At 38.7% G+C, this 27,689-nt stretch overlaps 1 protein-coding gene across 2 annotated transcripts; it reads left to right on the top strand.

Annotated features, from left to right (window-relative positions):
• The first annotated feature begins 77 nt into the window (after nt 1-77).
• On the top strand, nt 78-27,689 carry MEMO1 (mediator of cell motility 1). 2 transcript variants are annotated; one of them, XM_030945102.1, is made up of 9 exons: nt 78-247; nt 12,329-12,410; nt 14,481-14,549; nt 16,412-16,524; nt 17,845-17,956; nt 18,877-19,019; nt 20,157-20,233; nt 25,599-25,703; nt 26,991-27,689. In XM_030945102.1, exons 1-9 carry the CDS (start codon nt 187-189, stop codon nt 27,120-27,122), a joined length of 894 nt encoding a protein of 297 aa, XP_030800962.1. In that variant the 5' UTR covers nt 78-186; the 3' UTR covers nt 27,123-27,689. The 2 variants fall into 2 exon arrangements, with proteins under 2 accessions (XP_030800962.1, XP_030800963.1); XM_030945103.1 differs by lacking the exons at nt 78-247; nt 12,329-12,410; nt 18,877-19,019 and having other exon boundaries at nt 14,492-14,549.

Here is a 27,689-nt window from a genome sequence, read left to right as displayed (position 1 = left end):
CCCCCCCGCGACCCCGCCCGGCCCCGCGCCCCCGGCCCGCGCCGCCCCGGCAGCGCCGCCTCCGCCCGCGGGGCCCGGGCCGTGCCGGGGAGGAGGAGGGGGAGCAGCGCCGCCGCCGCCGCCGCCGCCGCGGGCGGGCCCGTCCCCCAGCGCCCCCCGAACACCATAGGCGGCTCCGGCTCCAAGATGTCCAACCGGGTGCTCTGCCGGGAGGCCAGCCACGCCGGCAGCTGGTACACGGCCTCAGGTACCGCCGCCGGGAGCGGGGAGCGGGCGGTGGGGGCTGAATCAGCACTTTGGGGCCGCCGGGGCCGGTACCGGGCGCGGGGAGGGGCCGCCGGCTCCGCCCCCGCCGGCACATGGCGGGCGGGGGTTGGGGGCTGCCGGGCCCGGCGCGGCGGGGAGCGGGCAGGGCTGGGCAGGGGTTGCCGCCGAGCCCCCGAACGCACCTGCCGGTCGCCGCTGCCCCTCTCCTCCCGCCCCGGTGCCTGCAGCGGCGCCGCTCGGCGGAACCCGGCGTTTGGCCGTCGCCGGGGATGGATCGGGCCCCCGGCTGCGCCTGGTGTGCCCGCTCTGCCCGGCAGCCGCGCCTCGCCGCTGCTCCTCCGTGTGTCACGGCAGCGGGGCTGGAGCCTGCCCGGGGCTGTGCTTCGCACCGAGTGCTGCCCTCCGTCAGGGCACACGGGCGGATTTCAGTATTTTCAGCCGCTCCTGGGGTTTATTGGTTTTGTTTTGTTAATTCCATGAGAAAATACCGCCCGTCTGGGGTTAGAAGGCAGGGGGGAAAGTGTGAAAATAGGGAGTTTTATTTTACTTCTTGTCAAGATAGGAAAACAGGGAGATCTATTTCTCTTTTTGTAGTCCAAGAAAACCTTCTATTTTTCCTTCCCTAGCGCTTTCTTTAGAAGGAGTGAAAAGTTACTAAGCAATAGCGCAGAGTGTCTCTGCCCATTTAAACATGTGCTACTTGCAGAAGAAGAATAGAAGAAAAACGTGGTGGTGCATTGGAGGGCGAGCTACCGCTCCCCTCGCCCACGCCAAAAAAAGGGCAGAAACACGTAATAATGGCTTGATAGCACATGTGTTTGGAGATAAGTTTTGTTCGGTTTTGGGGCAGAACGGCTTTTGTGAAAAGGATGCACATTTGTCTTTTCAGAGCTGTTAATAAGATTTGTAAGGGATGTTCTTTTACTGGCCCCGGGAGTAAAGATGATTACAAAACTGCAGGTGAACGAGCTTAGATGAACAAGAGGCTGTCGTAATGAGCAGTTCAGAGGGATGGGGGGTACAAGTGAAAATAAACCAAACCAAACAATGAAGTGTTGCATTCAGGATCCTAAATTAACATCTAAGAAAAACTGGATGTGAAAAGTCATACACTTCTCTTGGCTAAAAGAGATGTGGTTTCCCCTTTCCTCCATAAATTGATGAATGAGGTATGAGGCAAAAATGAAAGGGAAGAAAAGAAATACAGAGAAGAGGGAAACACAGGAAGAGGTGGATTGTGTGATAAGTAGCTGGGCTTCAAATGGTTGGGTAGGCATTTTCGAGACAACAATAGAGGATGATTGTTTTCCTTCTGAGCTTAATATTCTAAAGATAATGCTTGTGTCCATGACAAAACTGGCCTCAAATCTTTGTGCAGCTTGCGACTACGTTTATTTCCAGTGATCTAAAAGGTACATGGTGCTCCATTTACAGAAAATATACAAAATCGTGTCAAAGGTACAGGTTTAACTATGTGCAAAGACATCAAAACATCAGAGCTTTGTGGTAATCACCTTGGTCCTGCAATTTATATTTTCATTTATGAATAAGGCAGAAAACTCATCTGCGATATGGAATGGCTGCATAATCTTACACACAAATTTTGTAGTTTGTTTGGTATTGGACTTCACATCAGGTTATTACTGGATAATAGGAAATAAGAATTTTAATTTCTTAAAAATAATTTAAGAGGCATGGACACTGTGTTTGACTGTTTTCTTCTCTGTGAAAATTCAGTGCATAATTTAGTTAGACTACACTGTGGTAAGTGTGTGTGACTAGTTTGGCCAGTACTAGTTGTTTGTAGTAGGACATCCAAAAGCATGTTACTCCCATTGCTTTTGGGCAGCCCTCTGGCAGTTGCTTATTGAAGAGATGTGGGATGGTTGCCCAGACACACTGCATGAAAAAAAAAACCCAAACTGAATCATGTTGTAATAATGAATTATGACAGCTGTGCTTGTGACAAGTTAAATTGTTACAGTGTGTATGGTGGGGGTAAGTGGTTGGTGTTGCATAATCTGGGGATTTTGGAAATGTTTTTCCTTAAATGAGCAAGGAGTATTATGTGTCTTGCTATAGAACTGTCTTCTGCTGTTTGCACTGGGTATGTGAAAGCAGGAATTGTGCCTGTTCAGCAAGACAAGGACTACCTATTATTTATTGCTTGAAAGCAATAAATAATAAATAAATAATTTTGTGTGCCATTTAGGAAGGTCCATCAAAACTCGAGAGAAAACAAATGGGGACCAAGAGGCTATGTGTTCATCGTAGATTTAACTTAAAATCTTCCTGTATTTCAGGCCAGACTCATGTGTCAGCTGCTACCTCAAACTTATAATGTAGTCTCCTCAATTGTGCTACTTGAAGAAAGTGGATTTTACCATGTGTTTTCAGCCTGCATAGCTTCAAGGCTGGAGCTGAGGCAGGGATTAGTTTGAATTGTGTTAGTTCTTCGGCGTGTTCCCATGGATCTCTGGGGATTGTCTTTTCAAGTCCTCCTCCCTCCTCTGTTCTTGGCGCTCCTGTCTCGGCCCAGAAACGATTGGCTGTGTTATATATAAACTGGTTAGCGTTTGAGCTTCCCCTTTCCTCCAAACTGCTCTCTTTCCACAGAGCTGAGTTTGACTACACAGGGCGAGTGGATGCCCTGCCCCTCATCCTGCTCTGTAATTAAGATGCTCCATCTGAAAGGGTAATGAGAAATGTGATTATTTTACAGATATGTTCAAAATCTTTACATCTGAAAGCATTTTTGAAAGGGTTGAGTGAGGATAAGGTTTTTAAGTGGTAGTTAATCCTGAGGTGCCTGGTACCTACGGCTAAAATGTCAACACACCATCCAGGATGATGCATGGCATCCTGTGCTTGGGAGGGGGTTTACTGCAAAAGTGAAACACCTATTGCTATTAAAAAAAAAATCTCTAAAATCTGGCTGTAGAAGTCAGCTCTGGGAAGGAAAGGCCAAAGCCAGTTTAGGGGAAGAAAAAGAATGAATACAGAATGCAGAGTCTTTTTTTTTTTTTGTGGTCAGAGGATGTTCTTAAACTGGCTTAGCTATCTCCTGCACTCCAGGAGTGGCAGCAATATCACAAGTGAAGCCACAACTAAGAGGGAGCTGCTACTCTTCATGGATGGTCAATGCAACGTGTGTAAGAGGGTTTGGAAGAAATGCCACTTCTTGTCTTTAGAGGCTGCTCATTTCCATGGGGCAGCAATTGCTTCAGCTGAAAATAGACCATTGCTCCATCATTTTCTCCAGCCATGGGATGTGCACTGCTTAGGTTCTGCCTTGGAAAATATAAACATGCACTCCATTTTAGTATGAATACGCCACCTACTTGTGTGATGCTAATGAATGCTGTAGAGCCGGTGGGACTGGCTGGGCAATTGTGCACATCCAGATATGTGTTCACATGTTAAAATGTTTCATCTTAGTAAACAACTTTGTATTAGAGGGAAAGTTAGGTCCCAGGGAGAAAGTGCACTGCTTCCTACTCACTAAAGCTGAGAAGGGGGCAAGCAGTGGAATATAAACCTCACCATGATGTTATAGCATTTCACTTCCCATGTGTTCTTCATTGTGTGCTGTTGTAACAACAAAAGATCTAAAAATTAAGGTCTTTAAGGAGTTTCAGTAGGTGAGTTCAGTATGACAGTTCAAACCAAAATGGTTGTCATCTCCTTCCCCACACCAAGAATTCTAGAGGAAAGGTAATGTTCATTCCACATCAGTCAATGCAGGACCTTAATGAACTTGAAGTTTATACCTCTGGAGCATTTGATTGGCAGCAGACACAACAGTGAAGTCTGGTCAGTTGTTCCTCCTCCTACTTAGCAGCACCACTGAGCATGGAAAGCTTTACAACTGAGCTTCCAGACTGAAACTGTGCTGTGCCTGTTGCTGATAGTAGGTCACTGGTCTAAACAACCTTGTTCTTTACTTGCAGAGCTTGATCTGTGTGTCTGCTTTTAAAAAACGTTGATGGTATATGACATGCCATTGCTTTTGTGGAATAGCAGCTTGGTGTATGCTGGCCACTGAAAACATTTGCAAAATTTAGGTAAAAGCATACAGGGTAAATAAAAATATCACACAGCGCTGCTGTCATGTAGATTGTTAAAAAAAAAGAAAATATCGCTCTTGTGTGGTGAAAAATAGTACGCTCACATTTATTTTTGGAAGGAAGTCCCAGTCCTGCTGTGTTAATTCAACAACCTAGTATCCAGACGTCTTGAGAAATTGATTTTTAACCAGCAGGTGGAAGAGGAAGATTAAGGACAACTTGAAACAAAAATGGCATAATTTTCAGTGGCTTTGAATGCAGGCAGGCACATTCCTTGATACAAAAGAGATGCAATGGAAATTACATGCTATCCTGAGCATGGACTGTGTGCAGGACAGGGGTGTTTATTCTTCAATGTGAATAGATTCAGTAGGTGCTGGGCAGTTACTGCTGTGGGAAATCAATCCATATGCTTTTGAAATGGAAATAAACATTAGCTATGTGCGTCTTTTTATTTCCTCTGTAGCATGTCATGACAAGTGGGATATCACATTATGGTGCTGAACATGGCTTATGGGCTCACAGCTGGCCTCCCTTGTCTGGCCCCTGGAAGTGCTGACTGAATACTGTGCTTCTCCTTGTTAATGTGTGTGATAACAGTTCTTGTTTCAGTTTTTCCCCAGTCTGTGACATGGTGATACAGGTAAAACATGAAGGGTTTTAGCAGGCCCTTCCAGGTCACAGGAGTAAAAATCAAATTGAGAGAGTGTGTGAATAACAATACTCCATGATGTGAAACTTGCCCTGCAAAACAAGTTTGTTGTTGTATTAGTTAGGGCTTATTTCTCTGCTTTCCCTGGCCAAACCATAGTGGCCAGAGGTGTGCTGTTAGCCTGTGCCAACTTGTTTGAACTAGGAGAACCTTAATTTCCATAAGCTTATTAATGCAAATGTGAGTTGGCAGAGCAATTGCTGTGTTGACTTGAAACACCATTGCACTTATTGTCTTGAATGCTCTTTTTTTTTTTATGATGAGCCAAGTAAATGGCCAGTAAATATTTGAGGAGACTTTAAGCTTAATGGTGTTTCTGCTGCCCTAGCTTGTCAGCAAAAGAACCCCAAAGGAGGTAGGCACTGACATCTTGTTGCTACCATTTGTAAGGATTAAGCTTCTAACTTGTTTGGACAAGAAATGCCAGGACTCTCTAATAACTGGCTCTCATACTGCCAGCAATGTTTCAGCCTCATCTTTTGGGTAGAAGTCTGCATGATGGTGTGTAGATCAGCAGGAAGAACTTCAGCAGATCAGAAAATAAATGAAAAGGCAATTGTGTGCCATGAATGATCAGTTCAGAAGTTGCATTTCCCTCAAAGTTGGCCACTATTTTCATACATTTGCAACCCCTTCTATTCCTTTGTAATCCCCAGTAAGATCAGCATTAAGGCTTTTTTGCTGCCTTTGTACTAAGTACTGTTTTTTCTGATGTCAAAACCCACTTACTCTGTGAGGTAGGCAACTTCAAGGTGCAATAGCAGTGTGATTCTGAGATAGTAAAACTGTTCTCATTTGTGCCTTCTGGGGCTTGGGGGCCCTGAGGAGTGATGTGAGAATGACTCTTCATTTTAACAAACAGTGCTGTAATCCCAGCATTTATGTGCTTGTTGGCAAGAGCTGGAACTTCTCATCAGCATTAGAGAAAGTGTGTACATCAGTCACAGCTGTTCCTGCTTTGCTGTGGTGTTGCTGAGTATGTGTAATCCATTCCCCAGGCCTGCTGCCCACAGTTTCTGAGGGCAGATGCTGCTGCTGGGTTCACTGACCCTGAGTGGCTGCATCCCACCTTAACTTAGGGCAGAACCTCTTCTCTGTAGTGTGCTGGATATAGGTCTCTGCTGCAGCTCAAGTGGTCAGAAGAGAATCACAGAATCTGTGTGGTTCAGACTAGGAATGCAGACGAGGGCTTGAGAAAGATGTTCTCTATGCTGTAGAAGAGTCTATAAAAGTGGTTTACTGTGGCATGCCAAGAACCCTGGCATACTCCCCAAAATTGGAATAACTCATCACAGTTAGTTCATAAATGTAATGTAGAAGCAGTGAATCATCATGTTATTTGTAGATGGTCATAGACAAATGGATCCAGCAAAACATGGAAAAAGCATGTAGGGGTCACTGAAATGAGATGTGGTTTAGTGGTGAACTTGACAGTGTTAGGCTTATGGTTGGACTCTGTGATCTTAAAGGTCTTTTCCAGCTTGAATAATTCTATGATCTCTTGTAGTGAAGGGAGCTTTCTGCAGTAGCAGGATAATTAATGTACTGATCATGAAATCTTAATGTTGTGACATTAGCTGAAGCATTACAAATACAGCTGTTAACTTAAGTTCTTACCTTGCAATCTGTGAACAACTAATCATAGTGTCTTACGAATTCATTAAGTATTTGCTTTGCAATGTTAAATAGCAAATGTAATATCTCTCTCCCTTTGGTTGTTTATCTTTTTTTTAGGCTTTTTAGGGGGAAACTGGATGTGTCATTACTGACTCTTTTATGAATTAAACATGGAACAGAGCATTAATATGCAGACTGTATTATTTAGCATTGTATACTGAAAAAGCGTACTGGAATAATTTGAAATAAAATTTCTAGGCTATTATTTCTAGCTGAATCACTTAAATACTGTCAAAATCAACATGCTTCAAGAAAAGAATGTAGATTCAACTTTCACTGTACAGTTGGAATTGAAAAAGTGTTTTATATTTGGTGTAGTTCTGGTATCATTAAAGTAGGCCTGCAAGTATCACTTAGTGCACACTTTCACAAATCTCATTTACATTTAGTGTGTGTTAGAGCCAAAATAATTTTCAGAGATGTGGAACAGAATGTCATTTGTTTTGGTCTCTGAATGACAGGGTACTAAGTTTGTTTAATGAAGCTAGGTAGGTACATGTTGGTTGATACTCTTAATGAGTGGCATTATAGTTTGATTTTTTTTTTTAAATTCCTGCCATCTTTCAGTAAAGGAAAATTAATAACTAGTTGAGTACTGGAGAACTGGGGCATGCAAATAAGAACTGCCACTAAAGCAGATTTTGATATCTGTTTCAGTGTTTCTGTTGTGGCTTCAGTTTTATTTTCCCCCGTTTAAGCAATACTTGCAGTTTTAGTTCCATCTTACATTGTATATAAGTAGGAATTAATGTGGCATTGGTGTAATCTCTGTTTTTGTCTTAATTTCCCCCCAGGTCCTTGTTTGCATTAGTAAATTTCTGCGTTGCCTGTAGTCTGATTTAACCATTTTATCAATATTGGAGGAGAGTATATGCTAGCAGTGGGGAATGTGCCCATTAACATGAGTTGTTGGATATCACCTTCTATTCCTGACAAATCCCAGTCTTTACATAGCTAAAACTTACTCTTTATTCAAGGATATGGCTTTTGTTGCATGGAGAAACAGGTTGGTTTTTTTTTTTCAAGTATGTTCTGTGTTATTTGAAAAATCTTTACACTTTATGCAATTTTAACTGTTAGTCCTCTGTCACGTTTCAGATTTCAGTTTGCCTAACAATTTAATTCGTGTTTCAGATTCACCTTCAGAATTGTGAAGAAAGGAGTTCCCTTAGTTCCAGTTACTAACCTAATTGTATGCCAGCCCCCGGGGTTTCACTATTACTTTGATTTTTCTAACACTCTACAGGAGTAAAAGCTTACTCACTTCTTACCACACGTTGTAATAGTTATTAGAAGCATTTTTAAGGTGTAGACTTTTCTCATCAATGGGAAAAGGTAGTTAAAAAGTGGAAGACTCAAAGAAGGGTGGTGGCTCCTATAGGTAGGAGACATTCTTGAACAGGTAAAGGCTGTCAAGGCTGGGGGCTGCAGTGTTACTGTCACTGTGCTCCAGCCTTACTTGCCTTGCTCTGAGTGCTGTGCACCTGCAGCCAAGGGGGACCTGAGCAGTTTTCCCTGGTGCTGCTCTAAATTTTGGTTGAGGTTTATGCTCTTCCAGTAAAAAAAGTATTCACTAAGACTGAGGATTCAGAGCAAACACTGAGTCTTCCCTACCAGTCTGAAGAAGTATGTTTTGTATGTGTAAGGTTGGCGGCAGGAAAAGGAGCAAAATGCAATTACATTGTGTTGACACTTGACATATAAGCACTTCAGCCTCACCGACAAGGTGAGGTTGGCTGTGGAAAGAATGTGCTGGTTTGGCTTAACCTATAGTCTGGACCATGACAGCTGTAAATTGGGGTGATGAACTTATCTGAGTCACTACCAGATGTCTTTGTGTTATTATTCGCTGGGTGACAATGGCATGTGAGTAATGTGGAAGGATTCTTTCTTACTTACTCTAGAGCTTTGTGACGGGATAATGTTTATTATTAAAATAAGCTGTCCTTTTAGGCAAGATAATTGAATAAATGCTGCCTGTAGTTGTTTCCATGAATTTGCCTAGTGGAGACTTGGTCTCTGCTTGCAATTATTTTAAACCTTGGCATAACTTCTGCTGGTTTTCAAAACAAAACAGGATGTGAAGTATCCACAGATAACATCAGAAATCTTTAGTTACACACCTATGTTTATACCTTACTTCACAGGATTGAAATGCAGATCCTAATGTTACTTACTTCAGTGAAGCTCATATTTTGCTGCTTAACCTTCTTTTAATCAATGAAAGCTCTGATCTTACAGTACTAATGCTAAAGTATACTGATTGTTGCCTCCAGAAATTGCATCCATAAGTTTTTCTGCCCTTCTGTCTGGGTTAGCCTTAAAATCTCTGTTGCTCTCATCCTGCCAGCTTTCTCAAGATGAACTTTCCAGGTGAGGTTCAAGGAGCCAGGACCTATTGTACTTCCCACCACAACAGCAAGGGGATACATGGGTGGCAGAGCTGTTCACTGTCCATGCTGGTCAGCTAAGGAGATGCACGTTCACTGGATTGTCTTGATGACTGTTTTTCCAGTTAAGCTTCATTTAAATATGAACAAAACTTCTTTATGAGGAATTTACTCATGTACTATAATACAATTCCATATGGCAGAGCACAGCTACTGTGATAGTGTGGGTTTATTTATATTTTGTATAACCAATTCTAGTATTTTGACTTTAGCCTTAAGGATCCTCATGTTTGAGAAACTGAGAAAAACTTCTCTGAACAGTTCAAGAAAAAGTTGGTGCTAATTTGTTAACAAGAATATTAGAGTTCTAGATTATCCCCCTTAAAGTATTTGTAAGCATAGGAAGCCGCAGGTAGGCTATACTTTTGTGAATTCATGTGGGTGCTGTTTGATTTTTTTTCTTTTTTTTTTCTTTTTTTTTTTTTTTTTTTTTTTTTTTTTTTTTTTTTTTTTTTTTTTTTTTTTTTTTTCTTTTTTTTTTTTTTTTTTTTTTTTTTTTTTTTTTTTTTTTTTTTCTTTTTCTTTAGCTAAAAGGTCATGGACATGTTGTACTCTCCATTCTCTCTCTGTTAGTTCTCTGGAGAGAGAAATTTGATTGCATATTTTATTAAAATAGTGCAGATAAGTATAAGTTGAAATGAAAGTTTACATTAGGTCAAAATCAATTATTTAAACAGGCACCTTATACTTGGCATTAAAGGGAAAAAATCTGAAAGCAGATATGTTACTTGGTCCTTAAGTAAACACTGACAAAGTTTCTGTCCTTGGGCCATACAGATCTGTTATTTTACTGCCTCTAGGAAGAAAATGTTACTTTGTTAGAATGTGTGTCTGTAGTAGCAGACTAAGCAAACCTGGGCATTTTACTCCACTACCACACTGTAAGATTGGTCGAATCTGACTAAAATTTCCAATCGTGAAATTTTAGGATATTACCAGATGTTCTGATCTTTGTCTTTAAACTGTTCAGCAGGTTACCTGATTTATCTCAATGAGGGCAAATTGCCTTAACCACATCCTTAGTGAAAAACCCTTGCTGAAGGAGGGATGGAGGAGGGCTAAACACAGTGCCTTTCAGGGGAAGAGTTCCCCTTGGCTTAACAAATTCTGTCACTTTTGCAGTTGTGTTGCCTATGGATCCTCTTCTTTGAGGAGAACAGGTCAGGCAGGGCAAAGTAATGTTTAAGTCTGGGTAGTTAGTGTTGGGGAAAAAAAGTGTCCTCCTAAAGAGCTTCATTCAAAAAATATTTTATCTTTCTACATATTTTGGAAGAATTAGGAAGTAAAAACATTTTTAGGTGATTTGTTTCTTCACTGAAGTATATAACAAATAAAAGTGGTAATACTGTAAAAGTGCACTGTTTAGTTAGTCTCCTATTATCTTAGACGGAGGATGAAAATAGAGACCTATTTATTTTGACTTAGCTTCCCCAGTAGCCTCCATTTTCTAAGATGTCATGCTTATCTCTATTGCATGTCAGCTGCTTGTAATTTCTCCAAACAACACAAGCAGCAGAACAAAATTGGTATGTGGCGGAATTTTTATAACAATTTCATCATTTCACAAAATCACTGTATTACCTGAGTGACAGCAGCTACTCTGTCACTCTTTTACCTGGTTAGAGCTGTAGACAGTAACTAAGGCTTTCAAGGTGTAATAGAAGATTTAGGTAAATGGTGCTGCACTTGTTCACTTCCTTCATGTAAGAAGGTACGGCTCTTCACAACTACAGAAGCTGTCCTTGTTCAAGGAGACATGGATTTAAGTTCTGCATAAAAACTTACGGCTTCAACACCTCCACTCTTCATGTCTGCATTTTCTAGGGAAAGTTTTTTGACTATCCCTGGGCAGGGACTGATTGGATTCTGCAAAGATTGACACCCTTTCTCTCGTTCTCTGTGGTTCTTGTCAGCCCTTTGGAGAGCTGTCAGCCCTTGTCAGGGCTGTTTGGAATGTGTCTGTGAAATGGCTTCAGGTAGTTTAATTTGGTTCTGACTTCCACTGGCAGTTGGTAGTTCAACACCTGCATGGGGAAGATACAAAGATCTACAACGTGCATGGGAGAAGAAAAGCAGCTTGCTGCACTATACTTTACAGATAAACTCTGCTGGCATAGAGTTCTGTCAAAAGCATAGTATCAGCTGAAAAGAGTGCATCTATTTTCTTTGTTAATCCTATGTTACTTGTAACAATAGCAGCTGAATGAGTTTTTCTTGAAAGTTTGTTTAGTGTTCTTTAATAAGAAAGAATGTTTTACTGTATTTGCCAGACTTGCTTCCTGAAGGATAGCTCAACATCAGAAAGTTTTCTTGTGATGGGAAATAATCCAAATGTCATTTGTTTGGTTTGGTTTTTTTAATGTTGCATTTCTAGAAGGCTTTTTTGTCATGTGTCAGGTGATTGAATTAAGAATATTTGCTATTTGTTGAGGTACAGAACTTAGTTTTTAAAAAATTACATTTTGGATTGCCCAGTTATCAAAGTTAATGTTGACCAAGTGATCATGTACTTGTAGTATAGGTTGAATTACCAGAAGGTGTTAAGGTGTTATGATAAGCATAATGTCTTCTCACATTTAGCTTTTTCCTGTGCATTTACACATTTTCCAGGTTACAATGTTTCATATTATGCTCTTGTACTTGCTTAATAAAGGATTTATTACCATAGTCATTGGCTATCATGCAAGTGTCAGGCCTTTGCATTCTGTCATTTTCTCCTATTGGGCTCTCTTGATCAAGATCATAGCTTTTTACTTCTGAATTCTGCAAATTCAGTTATGAGAGGAAACAATCATCTGTCAGCAATTCTTTTGAAAACAGCAGCCATTCTCTCAAATGGTGAAGTGGTGTGTTCATTAGTCCTCACAGAGCAGGAAACAATAAGTGTGTGTTTGGATGTGCAGTAAATGAACTTCCCAGACCAGGAGGTTGAAACTTTCCTATGGTAACCTTCAACATTACAATGTTGGGGTTTCTTTTTGTTGCTGCATTGGTTATTTTGGGGGAATGGTTTTTTCTGTTTGTTTTTAGATTTAAACCCAGCTTTGAATGTTTAAGATGATTTTTAAATCTGCCAGACTTTCAAGCTTTATTTGTAAATTTTTGAGATGTATTAGGTTCTTTTATGGCTTCAATATTTCCATGTCTCTTCACAGGACCCCAGCTGAATGCACAGCTAGAAGGTTGGCTTTCTCAAGTACAGTCCACAAAAAGACCTGCAAGAGCCATTATTGCACCGTAAGTTCAAAACAGAAGTTCACTATATCTAATGCTTGTTTAAATGCTCTTTCTTTTCTCTGGTGATTTAGGAAACTGATTAAAGCTAGTATTTAGCTGAAATAACTGTTGTCTGGTTTCTAAATAAGTATTTTGGATATAGCATAGAATGGCAGAAATCTGTGCACATTTGGGCATATGATTAGCTTGCTTTTGCTGATGGACTGCACACATAATATTTGTGACCCAGTAAGATGGGTAAGAGTCATATTAATGAGAAAAACAAAACCCCTCCAATAACAGAATAAAAAAAACAACCTCAAAACAAAATAAGCAAAACTGGTGCATCCTGCACAGCCCCTAAATAACATTTAGCAGAGCTGAAAAGCAAAAAGCAATTAAACTCTATTCAACTATCCAAAATGGTTTACTTTTGTTATTTTAGTTGGGTTTTGTTCGAGCTATTTGTCCACAGGTAAAATAGAGATCATCTGAACTATTTAGGGAGAATTCAATTTCTTGAAGATAGCTGAGACATGTAATGGCAAAAGTATGTTGGTCATTCCAAGTAATTGAGTTGGAAGGAAACACTGGAAAAAGCACCTTAAACATGATGCTTGTCCTGTGCTAACATAGCATTGTCCTAATGTTTGAAGTATTGCATAATAGTCTTGAGCGTGCAGAAGAAATTCTCCCACATCTGCCTTAGTCTTTCTTACAGGAATGTCAAGAGACCTTTCAGCTGCAGATGATGAAGTTTGGTTCTTTTTCCAGTATTGATGGGGATCTTCCTTTGATCTCACCACATTTTTTTTGTTAAGTGTGCCCTTTTTTTACCACCTCTGAAATGGGATATGCTTAATATTTTTTGTGGAAGATGGAAGAAGCCTGTAGCAGAGGGAACATTTCAGCAGACTCTTTTGCCATTGTCTAATAACATACCTTGCCCATTTATGAGGTTTTGGTCTCATGTTTCCCCCATTAGCATGTATGTTAGTACCTTTCTGAGCTCTTTAGAAGGAGTGGGGCAAGTGATGAAGTAAAATCCCAGGGTCATTTTGAAGGTAACTTGCTCCAGGTATCTGTGGATGAATATAAATGTATCTGAGCATACATACATATCAATACATGTAAAATCCTTCAGTGCTGTCAATGGGAACTTGTATCTTCAAGCATCCTGTATACCTCAAGGCTTGCAGCATGCATCATTCTCAGTGTCATTGTGTAAGGCTGTGCTGTGGGCATACTGCTAAGTGACCAGGAGCCATTTTCTACCACTTTACCTGGGACTCTAGGAATGAGTCATCTCTGAAATTGTTGCTTATAGCGGTGTAATGTGAATTTTCACTCATTTTAATGGGTTTGAAGAGAATAGTTCTTCAGATTTGAAGAAAATATTTAAAACAACTAGTCAAAATAATTATAAATTGTTTTGGACCACACAGAGGAGCAGAGGTTGAGAAAGGACCATGCCAGACTGATAGGAAATGGTGAAGCATGTAGCTTATTCCCTGCAGTAAAAGATAGAATGCTGCCTTCCACTCTTTTCCATGTGCTTGTTCATTCTGTTGCTAAGTTATTCTTCAATGACAGAGCATTTTTATTCTCTCTTTATCTGCTGTGACATGTAGTTCTCTCTTTGCCAAGACCCCTCTACTGTCGTTATATTCAGTTACTGGAGTGTAGTTAGGAGAGCTTTCTCCAGTAGTTTGCCAATTTGCCACTCCCTTGTTCGCTGGCTGCACTGTTAGCATTATCATGAGCTTCTGATAACAGGCAGTTGTGCAGTCTGCATACATCCTTTACAGGTAAGGGAATGCCCTTTCATCTGGGGGTTTCCTGACTGTTCAGTGGTCACTGATAGTTTTTTAACTGGTCAGTAAATGGTCACTGCCAGTTCTTCAACAAATACATGTCTTGTGTGATCAATACTGCAGCAGCACTTTATTTCTCTTTCAGAAGTTTTGGATCACTCTTACAATTTCTAGTTCACTGGGGACAAAAAAATCCTGAGAGATTAACACTGAGCATCAACATATTTAAGATATTAAGTAATATTTAAATCTTTGTTTTGTGTACTTTGGTTTGCAGCCACGCAGGATATACCTACTGTGGATCTTGTGCAGCCCATGCTTACAAACAAGTGGATCCCAATATCACGTGAGTATTACAGCTTTCTTTACAAAGCCTAAGACCCTGAGGTTGCAATTCTCTGATAAGTGGAATGTTCTTGTTACATTCTTACATCTTGAAGTACTCACATTTTAATTTTGTATTCTTTTTAGCCTTCTATGCATCACTTCTGTTTTAACATCATAAATGTTCAGATTGGATGTTACAAAAGGGGGAAAAAAGGAATATTGTTAAAATAATTGGTAACTAACTACTTACAAGGGAGGGATTAAAGACTTTTCAGTTTATTACTGGTGTTCCACTGCTTTTATAAAAGCCCAAGCTGGTTTTGTTGGGTTTTTTTGGCTTTTGTTTTGGGGTTGTTTTTTTGTTGGGAGGTTTTTTTTGTTTTATTAAGTCAAATAAAATACATCACCATAATTCTCCATTGGTTTTTTTAGTGCAGAATTATGGGCTGAATACTGCCAGGATTCTCTTCTGCTGTGAAGTGTGTTTATGATAGTTAATTTTGCCAATAATTTTAAATGGATTTCTGTTTCTAACAAGTTCAAAAAAAGAAAAAGTAAGAAAAAAAACAACCAACATGCTCTTGTAGTCTGTGTCTGCTTCTAAAAATTTAAATCCAGTCATTTTTAGGTAAAGGAATATAAATTTTATGTTCTGCTGACTGCAACTCTTTTCTTTTTAATGACAACAATTTAAAATGTCTCCAGTATTTACTCAAAGTATGTATTTTGCAATACTAAATAAAAACTGCCTAGGCTTACCAGTTGTTCATAAAATAACATGCTTTAAACTCTTCAAAGACAATGACTTTAGTTCTTTCTAAGCTATTGCAAATGATGTGAAAATAGCTCATGGTATGACAGATAACTAGTTCCTCTAAAATTTCTGGAACAAGCTGTTCCCTGATAAGGAGTTGGTTGAACTTGCTGGATCATTTGTTTTTTATTGCATGGGATATTTAGAATTCATCTTTGAGCTAAACTGCTAAATTGCATATTTGAATATTTGTATTTTATTAGCTTTGCAGGAAGTTTGTGTTTTAGTATATCTTGTTATATTACTCCCTGTGTAAGGGATTAAAAAAACCAACCATCAGAACTTTACATGTCTCCCACCCCTTTAATTCAGTGCCAGAGACAAGACTATATAATCCTGAATATGAGAAGCTGAATTGCCTATGGTTTTCTTTTCCTTTTGCTTTTAAGTCCTGTGGCAGGAAACCCTTAATATCTAATCAAGAACCAGGAACTGAGGACCTGATGAAATAATGGTGTCATGATGACATTTAAAAAGTTGCAGTATCAGCTAAAGCTGTGAATGTTCTGGTTCAAGCCTCTGTTGTTGATGCAACAGCAAAAAAACCATAACATGTAAGAACATAAACCCAGCATTTGAGAAGGACTTAAAATTTAATTTAGTGAAACCCAAGTTAGGCTAATCAAGTAAATAAGTGGAAAAACTCTGAGTAGATGATAAACTCATAATTGTTATTTGATCCTGTATTTATTGAAGATGGTGAGTAGCTGAAGGTTGTGTTGATTCAAGGAGAGAGTTCAAAAATCCATTAAAGTGGCTGTAACACATCATTCAGTCTCCAAATGAATGAAGTCCGAAAAATTTCTAGCTGATGAGTGCCCTCTGAAATATAACCTGCTTAGAAGATTTAAGGGTAGAGCATAATTGAACTGATCTCATGATAATTCCTGCTTTACAAAGCGAGGTTCGGCCATGGATTGATGTGGGGTCTTACTGACAACAGAGTAAAACTATTGTAGCCATGAGAAAGTATTACTTTGTATGCTTTTATTAAACTTTTACTCTAAGCTGAGTTGCTCTACAATTGCAGTTGTCTAAATTGTGGCATTCTGTATTAATTGTTGCAGCCGAAAAATTTTTATTCTTGGGCCTTCCCATCACGTGCCCCTCTCCCGATGTGCACTTTCCAGTGTGGACATTTACAGAACACCTCTGTATGACCTTCGAATTGACCAAAAGAGTAAGAGCATTACAGAGCTTGGACATCCCTGGGGCTTGGGTATGGACTGTGGTACTGCAGTGCTGGGGACTTCCTTCTTGTTGGGCACTTCCTTGCTCTAAGTGGCATACGAGTGCAAATCTGGGTTTAGTGCAACAAAGAATGAACTTCTGAATGATCCTGGTTGTTTCAGACATGGTCACATCATAACCATAGTGTTTCTCTTCCTCCTAGCAAGAATTTGAAATTTTTGCTTATCTTTTCAATTTTGGTGCTTCAGGGTTTTAAAACTACAGAACTATTACATCAAATAATAACTCTCTGAACATCTTTTCCATTCTCATGTTAAGTGTTCTGGCAGGAAATAAAGGTTCTTTAGTTGATTTGAGTTTGATTTTGATACAGGAATAACAGAGAAACAAAAAATTGCTTTTATTTGGATTGCATGTGACTTTCTAACTTGCAAAGTTAGAAGCTGTTGGTCCATGAAATGCCAGTCTTTTGAACTAAGTGCAATGAAGATTAATCTGGTATTTTGGCTTTAATGTATTTTGAGGTATAACTGAGTGATACAGTGTCTTTTTCAGAAGGGCTAATTAGCGCAGATGTGCTGTGTTATAACTGTGATTAAAAAGCTAATTCACGCTTTCTACATGGTGCCTGCAGAATTTCCTTAGGTAAGAGATGCTTTGCTTTCTGTAGAGCTCCTTTATGGAGCTGAGAAGGAGGCAGAGCCCTACATCAAATTCATCATCCAGTGGAGAATTTTCAGAATGTGGAGATGACTCTGTATACTCTCAAGTACATTTGAGAGTAGAAAAGATAACTTACAAATGTGGATTACTTAATCAGTTGTGGCTGTCTCTACATTTCACGATTCAGTCAATAATAAATTCAATTAAATAACAAATCAACAATTCAATTAAGTAACAAATCAAGCAATAGCTCATCTGATTAGGTTTTTTTTTTAACATCTAATGGACAGTTTATGAAAATAAAAATTCATTGACTGGGCAAATGCATGTATGTTTTCAAATGTTTTATTTGTGAATTAAATTTTGTATCATAACAAAATATTTTTCAATAAACTGGTAAGGTTACTGATTTAACACATTTTTAAAACTGAATCAATTATGTTTATCTTTTAATGCCTTGAACATAATTTTATTTCTGAATTTATTTAGAAACAAGGGGTTTATGATGACAGCCCTTGGAGGCAAGTAATTTTTTATAGTGGTTATGTTCTGATGAAGGTACACTGTAGCTTGCTTTTTGCACTTGAAATAGTTTTCAAAAATAAGCAAAAAAAAGTACTAAAACCTGATCTTTAATTCATTTCAGTTTATGCAGAATTGTGGAAGACTGGAATGTTTGAGCGCATGTCCCTACAGACAGACGAAGATGAACACAGTATTGAAATGCATTTGCCTTACACTGCTAAAGCCATGGAAAGGTACTAGGGCTAATTACTTCTGCAAGAATGAACATTATGTGCATAAGTGTAAGAGCTGCTGTGAAGTGCAGTAGGAAATAATAAAACATTTTATGGCATAGAAGACCTTATGGTGTATATAATGCTCATACTTCCCTGTCCCCTGAGAAAAATTTTGGTAAGGAGAGGGTCAAAGACTAGGATAAGTTGCTGTAATTCTGTAATTGAAACTGTGAGCAAAGCAAACGCTTAAATAATGAAGTTATAACACCTCTTATAAACAAGTTTACTTAATAGAATTCATGTTAGGTATGCTTTCATGAACTTTTTTCAATAGCTGATTTTTCCCCCACTTTTCAAGGCATCTCTGAAAGAAGTTCAAATAGCTATGGGATTTTAAGTTTGTTTGGAGCCTTAATACTAATTTTGAAATCAGGAGTGTGTTTATAGCTGCTGTTTCAGATATTTACTTTAAACAAAAATTTTCAATCTGTGTTGGGGTTTCTTCCCTAAGATGTGCCCCATCCCTTTTTTTTGTTTAAATTTCCATTGTGTTTTGAATTTTACCTAGAGTATCAGTATATACCTGGGTACTGTGTTGAACATTTTCATATAAGTTTCATTTACTTTGGAGAATTACCCAACATGCAGCATCTGTACAGGGAAAATTTAATTCTTACTTCATTGCTGATTTCACTGTGTCTTTTCTTTTTGTTTGTCTGGTATTTTTACTTTGCAGCAGAGAGAAATACTGGTTTTGGGGGTGTATGTTTTCTGAAATTGAAGTACTTTGAGGTTCTAAAACAACATCCTAGTATGACCTTACCAAATTGCTATCTTTTAATAGCAACCTTTTAAACCATTCTGCAGTTTCAGTTAGCAAGCCCTGAAAAATCTTCAGATGTTACTTGAATTACAACCTTTTTTCTTTTGCTTATAAGCCATAAGGATGAGTTTACTATTATTCCTGTGTTGGTCGGAGCACTGAGTGAGTCAAAAGAGCAGGAATTTGGAAAACTCTTCAGTAAATACCTAGCTGATCCTAGTAATCTCTTTGTGGTTTCTTCTGACTTTTGCCATTGGGGTAAGTTCCATATCTCATTATAAGAGTATATTGAATATTTTGTAGCTATTTTCAAATAATGTATTGTATTAAACATTGAACATTTTAACTTCTGGTAAATTCGTTTTTGCAACTTAATTGCCTTCATGAAGTTAAAAAAGTCTTTAAAATCTGGAATAATAGGTAAAAAATATTAATGTGGTAATGTGTTTTCAGTGTAGTGGAGGAAATAAATGGTGATTTTTATACATCTCTTTACTGTTGCAATGAAATAATTATCTCAAGTTGCTTGCTCTTTTTACTCTTCTTTTAAGCACCTCAAAACAACTTTCAAAATGAATTAGCCAAAAATTCACTGGGCATGGCCACATTCCTCTGACAGAAATAAGTTTTGTATGTTTTACTGCTGGGTAAGATAGCAGATGGATTATTTATTCCAATTCACCAGTGCTACCCCAGTTCATCTTGGTGACAGAGCTACAAGGACTCCAGAAGCTTTGACTTCTGCCCTGCTTTATAATTTTATTTTTCTTTGAAGTGTAATAGTAGCTGGAAAAGGGACTGCTTCAGAAAGATATGTAACACAACAGACCTTCTTCCTTTTTTTCCATTGTCATCTTTGCTCAGCTTAATTAAGTGCATGTTTCATTCATCTTTGAAGTGGAGTAGATGGAAGGTGTATATAAGAATGACCTGGTCCTCTTGTGGCTAATGACCCATCTAGAGCTGCTCATTGAATTATCATGAATTTTTTCTTTTAACCGTCATTTACTGTGGATATTGTTGTGCAAGCAGAAGTAGCCTGACTCCATATCTGACTTTGTCAAGAGGGATAGCAAAATGAAATGTTGCTTTACTTCTTAATTTACCGAATTGGATTCTAAGGCAATAAGAGGCAATTAGTGATACTTTAGTGTCAGTTCTGCATAGTCGATTTCTCTTTAGGAATATAGCCACCCATCATGTATTTTTTTTACTTTACTTCTGGGCTGCTACTTTACAATTGCCCTAGAATTTCCTCAATGGAGCTAAAAAGTATAAAATAAATGAAGATTACTACTTTATAAGTATTATACTTTCAAATATTTCGTAGGTATTAGGGAGTGGTTTAGCTACAATTTTTCCCTTTTTTATTTTATACGTGATTTTTGTTTCAAGGTCAGAGGTTCCGTTACAGTTACTATGATGAATCCCAAGGAGAAATTTATAGATCCATTGAGCACCTAGATAAAATGGTAAGTTTTCAGATTTGGTGGAATTAACTAACAAATTTCTCCTGTACATTCCATTTCTTTGAACACCTGAGAAATTTTTCTAACAAGATATTATAGATTAGCTATTTTATTGAATGTATAATTTTCCTTTGTTTACCACAATAAGAATTTAGCTGTTGGTTTTAGCTGGTATTCTCCATTTTGCTGACTGCACACAATTATATTGCGGGTATAAAGTAGTAAGCATCATTAATGAAGAAAAAAACACATGTTCACCTACCTAGTATGCCCTGATGTAATGTAATTTCTGTCTACGTACCCTCTTCTGTTTTTGAAAAGCAGTAAGAATTATGCATGGGAAATTGTGGTAGTTCCAGCTTGATAGCTGTGATAGCTGCACGTAGGAACAGCATTGTGATTATGCAAAGGTTTCAGCGACATCCGTTTGGAAGAAGAAAGGCTGTAGGGCATTGCACTTGTCAGGGAAATGAAAGCCACTGTTTCCTTGGGAGTAGCCTTCCCCTGCCCCTTACTCTGTAGTAGGTGGTGGGGAAAAAGCAGTACACCATGCTTCATTTGGGGTTTGGCCAAAGGCTGAAAGGAATGTTAAATCCATAAAGGTCCAATGCCAGTTATGTTGCACTTTCTTTGCAGTCACAGGAGCCAAGGATGTTTTTTTAACGTAAGAAAACCCCAACAACTTAATGTTCAAGTCTATACTTAAGGCACAGATTAGAAGTAATTCTTCTGGAAATACGTAACCATAAAATTTGTTTTACAACTGTTTGCATCATTTATGTAACTTCTGTAGAATCTGTTAGAACAGAGAGCTGTTCTTATTCATGGCATGTTAATTTTTTCCTTATCTTGAAGGAATAAATCCTATCTGTTGGAGACATCTCTAGACTTTCTTGCCTTGTGTATACAAATTAACCTCTTTGTTTTGCTACTATTCATCACTGGAATAGAAATAATAACAGTAAATAATTTGCCTTCATTCTGTTTATCCCATTTTTAATAATTCTTGTAGTCAGTTGAGAGGCTTCTCTATCAAGAAAAGTGTTTTTCTACAGAATCCCAGTGTCAGTAGCTTCGAGTGTTTTTGCAGGAGAGCAGATTATGGTGCATTAGCAAACATTAATTTCCCCTTGTTAATTTCTGTGGTGAAAGCTTGAAGAAAGACTGGACTTTGGCATTTAATTACTCTTAGGGAATACATAGCTGCACCAACTCTTCCTTTTGGTCGTTATTCAGCTAAATGGAAGTGGCATTTTTTCTAACATGGAAAATCATGTCTGCTGTTTAATAACTATGAAAATACTTTTTCAATCTGAAGTTTAACTGGAAAACTAAACATGCTGCTATATAGCAGCCATACTATGGTTATTTTTTGCTTGTTTGTATCATGCCATATCTGACCACATGACTCCATAATCAGATGCTGTATCGAGGACGTTTTGTTTTGAGTGATTTTCAGAGATATCTTATTAGCAATATCACAATGATCTCCCTGTCACATTTTTCCAGTTTTTAGAAGTTTGCTCAATTTTAGTCTCACTTGGCTACTTCTTATTTCTTTAGATAAGTATTGGATTTTTTCATGTGATTTGACGTACTAAACAAACTTGTACTGTTGTAAGCAGTAGGCCTCTACACAGACAAAATAGCATTAAGATAGAGACAAAACTGTTCTAAAACTGGCTTCATTTTATTGGCCCTAACTAGGAAAGCTGTCTGCTGAGCGCATCATAAGCAGGAAGGTGTTCTGGGGCAAGATGAAATCAATTTTCCTTAGAAATGCCTTTGTGAGAGGATGATGGCCTCTTCCTTAATTGGACTGGACCTTACATATAGGTGCATTTTCATAAAAACTGCTGAATACTTTGGACATTGAAGTTTAGAGTCATTAGGCTCCAGCATAAAACAAATACAGAGTAGTAAATATTGCTGGGCAGACATCAGTTTCTCCATGGTGATTGTTGATCTGACCACTGTCACCACAGCCTACTTTGTGATGTAATGGCAAAAGGAGGAAATAGCCTTGTGGTTAGAAGGGTACCTTAGGGGATAATCCTCAAATTAGGAGCTGTAACTGAGCAGCTGATGTACAATAGTTCGTATATCACAACCTGAAACACACTATCTTTTTACATATAAGTGGGGGAAGTATTTTGTAAGACATTGTTGAAGAGTAATTGGTTTTGATTGACTAGACAGAAAATGCTCACTTCAATCTTCAATGCTACATTGCTCATTTTATAGGAGCATAAATTTGGTATGGGATATTTTATGCCTCACTTGAGTCAATGGGGTGATTGTGGTGCCCTGAATGCTGATGAGGAAAAATGCAGGCACTGACAAGTGCTGTGCAGGAATAGCCAGTACTTGGTCCAGGAAAAATGCTCAGCGCCCATGGCTTCTCTGGTACCTCTAATGACCTGCTGAATTCTGGTGGCTTCTGCAGTGCTGCTGCAGTGAGCTAGGACCTTCCACAGTGCTCCAGCCTGGGAAGGCTTCTTAGGCTGGGCATAATGTAAGATCGAGTCTCTGCCTGGATGCCCGAGTCCCTGTTCTCTTCTCTGTGCTTAGACAGTAATTTTCCTGGTGGTTATTTGTCATGTAGGCTGAGTGACTCACACATGCAAAGATAGTTGGGCTGGACAGTATTAAGACCAAGTTTGTTTCCACTTCCATTAGAGTGCTATTAGTTTAGATCTTGAAATATGAAGAAACAGCTGAAATAACTGATAACAGACTTTAACGTAACCAGCCAAAGCATTATTGGCATATAGTATAAAATGAGCCTATAGGTTGTTGGAGGGGGTTTTTGTTTGTTTGTTTTGGGATATGTATGTGGAGTTATTTTTTTTCAAGTTTTTTTGTAGGCTTGTAGATACTTGATCCTATTAAGGGATGTTACTTGAAAATGTAACTTTGTAATCAGGTTAAGTGCACTGTGCTAGGATATTGTAGATGCCATTAACAGTATCTGGGTAACTGGGGTATGCAATTTCTAAGTGATGCCATAATGACCTTGTGATAAACTGTGAAACTGTGCTTACACTTGTATCGTGTGGGTTTTATGTGTTTTAACTCTGTTCTAAGCCATGCCTAGCTGAGTTGTTTCAAATACTGAAAATTACTAGCTTCATATACCTCTGCTTTTTATAAAACACAACCTGGCAAAAATGTTTCCTTTGTTCCTCAACACCATTTTAGACTGAGAAACAAGGGTGATAGTCTTTGTTCCTCTGCCACAATGATTTTTAAATCCAAAAGATTGAAAAGTTCAGTACAACCTAATGCTTATAGGACATCTGTTCGTACCAATTCCCTATAGATTTTCTCCAGTCTCTGATGTATGGAACTCTGTTAGCATTTTCTGGGATGAGCTGCATAGCTGTAAATGTTTTGCAGTGCTGAACTGTGCATTGAAATAAGCTTACTAGGCATTCTCATAAATCCATGTCCATTCATTTGAGACAAATGCTCAAAAGCCTCTGCCCAGTATGTTCCAGTGATTTACAGCTGTAAAATGAGTCTTTCAATGGAGCAGCCATTTTCACGTTTTTAAAAGGTCATGAAAGGGTTTTACAAACAGATAAAATATATTCTCATGAGCCGTTCAGTATCTAAGTAAGTGCCTCATGCATCTTTAGTTTCACTTGAGTATTTAGTCAAGTTTAGTTCTGCTTTCTTTAGCTGTATATTGACATGTACAATCTACAAGGAAGTGGATGGTTGAAAGATATGCTTTGAAAATGCAATGGTGTCTGTGTAATCACTGCTAGTTAGAGAACAGCTACCATTATTTTTTTTTGGCACTCATTTATGCTCTGTAGATCTGGAGTGATTAACAGCTGAAATTACTGGCCAGGGGTCCAAACACACTCTCCATGACTCCAGAAAAACTGAGTTCTTACCACCAATTGGCCAACTTAGCTTGGTTTTGTTTTTCCACAAAACGTGTTTCTTTATGAATTCATCGTATGTCTGTTTCTGTTTAAAAGTACACAAGGGTAGTGGTTATTGTTGCTGTTTGTAATTCTCCCAGCTCTCCTGGGAATCTTCTGCTGCTCCATTGTAAGCTGGGATCCAGCCTGAATAATTAGCTGATATCTGCCAGATCAGCCAACGCCCTTGCAGAGTGTTGTGGAAAATTCACTCTTGAGGTGGAGACTTCAGACTGACTGCTTCCTGCATTGTGGCTTCTCCTTTTACCACCCAAAAGTAGGGGAAAGAGCTGGGACAAATGCAGGAATCTTAGAAGAAATTGTCTCCTTTTCTGATATCAACCTCCAGTTATTCCCATGCAAAGTATATATTTTTTTCTAGTCTCTAAGAAAGAACTTACTGTTTCACCAACAGAAGCAGCATAACTATGTATTTTATTGAGTTAGTGAGTGTCTGGAGCTCATTTCCCTGGTGAAGGGAATAATTTTCAGACAAAGGAGAAAAAGATGAGGATGGAGTCTAATACAGGCAACAGAGCAAACCCATAATAAAACTGAGAAAATAATTGATTTAGACTTGTTTCTATACTACTTTCATGGTGTTTGATCTGCTTTATGGGATGGGATAAGAGTAGACTGTATCTGGAGTTGTGCCATTCTTTTTGCTTTTAAGAATGCAAATGTTTGTATGCGTGTAAGATTTTGTTTTCCACACGTGTGCTAGTATTCTTAGACTCCATGGGATCATGGGTCTCACTCTGCTTGGAGGAAAGGATGTAGACATGTGACTGTCTCCTCTGAAGTGGAAGCACCATCTCCTGTTGTGCACCAACTTGATAGATTTTCTGGATCTGGTTTTTATGCTCTGAGCAAATGGCCAAGCCATGCCCCGATCAACTGCCTTGCATGCCTGGTGTGTCCAGGCTATATCACACTTGTTATGCATGTGAATTACACATGGATAGTGTTTCTTTTGTCTAGGATTTTTGGAAATCTGGAAGTCCCAGACAAGTGCTTGGCCCTGAACTTTGTTACCAGGGAGAGCAGATGGAGGCACAGCTTCTTCCTGCTTTGCCCTTTTTGTAAATTTGTCTGGTTATAGCTGTACCAAATCTTAGGGAAGTAGAGCAGTATTGGATGGTGGGGATCAACTAGTCTTCAGAGCTTTTTTAATGTAAACTTCACTAGTATTTGCAAAGATAACTTCACAGATCTGTGGATTAATGACAACTCTGGAAGAGCTCCTGCACTTTTAGTTTGGCAAGGAATGGAAACAAGGTGACTACAAGCTAGAGCTCACATGCTGAGATTCCTTTGATGTCCTTGGTACAAAGTGGAGGGTTTTTCCTCCTGCTCTGTTGTAACAAATAGATGAAGTATGAACACCTTCTTGTGAATGTGTAATGTAATTATTGCTATCAATTCTTTTCCAGGGTATGAGCATTATAGAGCAGCTAGATCCTGTATCTTTTAGCAATTACTTGAAGAAATACCATAATACAATATGTGGAAGACATCCTATTGGAGTGCTATTAAACGTAAGTAACTGTTGATTTATTGAAGAATGCAACTTCTGGGAAAATGCTTGCATTTGTAAAACACAATACTGCTGCAGTGTTCCTTAGTTCTAAAATGTCAAGCCTTGAATTAATTTATTTTTTTAAGTGTTCTCAGTTTGGTCTCTGATTTTCGTGTCTTGCTTGTAGACAAATGTAAGCTCTTGAAAGGGCTGAGGGTTTTCAGTTCCCAAAAGGAGATGAGGTATCACATTCCTTTTGAATTTCAATGAAATGCAATCATTCACTTTCTCTTGGCCCTAAATAAATGAACTAATAAATCTATCTCCCTGAAGGAGTATGTACTTACTCTTTTGAATCAGTACTTATGAACGTGTATTTATTTCCTCTATATTGCTATTAGCTAGCTATTGTGAGTGCCTTGTGATGTCTGGCAGTGGTTTTGAGTTTTGAAAATATGGTGAGAGATGGCCTCTGTAAGTATTAGTGCAGAGCACCATTAACTCACAAATTAACAGCAGTTAGAATTCAGATTACTTTCTGGTTACCGTATTCTGCTTTGCTGATGCAGTGCAGACATAAACCTGGCTTAACTTATTTCTCTAAGTTTGGTTGCAGCTGCTTTACAGCACTGGTAGAGTGCTGCAGATTTGTCGTATTGCTTAAGTGAATCTCACTGTATTTTTACTGTAATTCAATGAAACAGGAAACATGTTCATTTTTTTAATAGGGAAAACATAATTCACTGGAAATGTAGAAAGGAACCTTTTAAAGTGGAGTCCATAAAAGTTTATATGAGCATTATCAATATTGGTGATGCATGTAGCAAAGTTCAGTACTATGACAACTCTGCAAATATACCCAACTCTTACCCTCAGATAATTATTAGTTTTGCAGTGAATCACAACTAAATTCTGTTCATTCACTTTTGCAAATTGTCACACTTTAAAAAATTATCTTTGTACCTTCTTTCTCCTTGATGGAAGAAATAGAATCTGAAAAGTGTTAATAGTGTTAGGTTTTTTTCTATTGCATCTGTGTTTCTGTATAAATTCCCCATGGAACTGAAAGCATTGTTTCTAAAAGAGGTATCATGGAAGGTTCAGTGTTGCTTTAGAGAACTGCGCGGATGTACGGTGCAGTGGGGGAAGCGTCAGTGAATGAAACAGCGCAGAAATAGGCTACATCCACTAGTTATTGGGGGGTGCTTAAATAATGAGCTTGTGAGAGACGGTGCAAGGACCTTTGAGACCTAGGAAATGTAATTTCCCTGTACCTTTTTTTAAACAGCTCTTTTTCTCTCCTCAGGCTATCAACGAGCTCCAGAAGAATGGAATGAATATGAGCTTTTCATTTTTGAATTACGCTCAGTCGAGCCAGTGTCGAAACTGGCAAGACAGCTCAGTGAGTTATGCAGCTGGAGCACTTATGGTCCACTGAACTGCTGAATGCTCAGGGATGGCACCTGCACACACTCTGTATTCGGGGTCCCAGCCTAGCCCTTACAAAGATACAGTCCCTGGTCTTTGGGTATACTGAAACCTCAAACTAATAGAACTCTGTTCTTTTCTAGTAGGTGTAGTCCTTCCTTAGTTTCAACTCATTTAAAAATGCTTTCTTGTTTAGGACAATGGAAGGAAGACTGGTATCAGAGCTTTTTGTGAGAGTTGTTTTTTTTCTTTGGAAGAGATAATGGCTATGAAGGCATGGTGGTAGACTGTCCTTAAAAATACAACATGTAAAGCATTTACCATATCCTAAATTTGCACTCTTTGCAGACCTGTGCACATATACGCAGCTTTCAGAATAGTTTTGCAAGTTGTAAACGGAAAATGGGGGGAAAAGGGGGTGGAAGCTTTTTAATAAAAGAAAAAAAAGGAAAACAACGCATTTATAAATGATTCTGTATTAGAATATAATAAAACTCCAGTATAGTCAGTTACTACCCGTGATGTACAACAGATATCTTCTATTTTAGTTGCTAATAAAGGGCTACACAAACCAAAA

The sequence above is a fragment of the Camarhynchus parvulus genome, chromosome 3 (assembly GCF_901933205.1).
Source record: "Camarhynchus parvulus chromosome 3, STF_HiC, whole genome shotgun sequence".
Lineage (NCBI taxonomy): Eukaryota > Metazoa > Chordata > Aves > Passeriformes > Thraupidae > Camarhynchus > Camarhynchus parvulus.
Note: the sequence above shows the minus strand (reverse complement) of the source record. Positions and strands in the feature narration are given on the sequence as shown.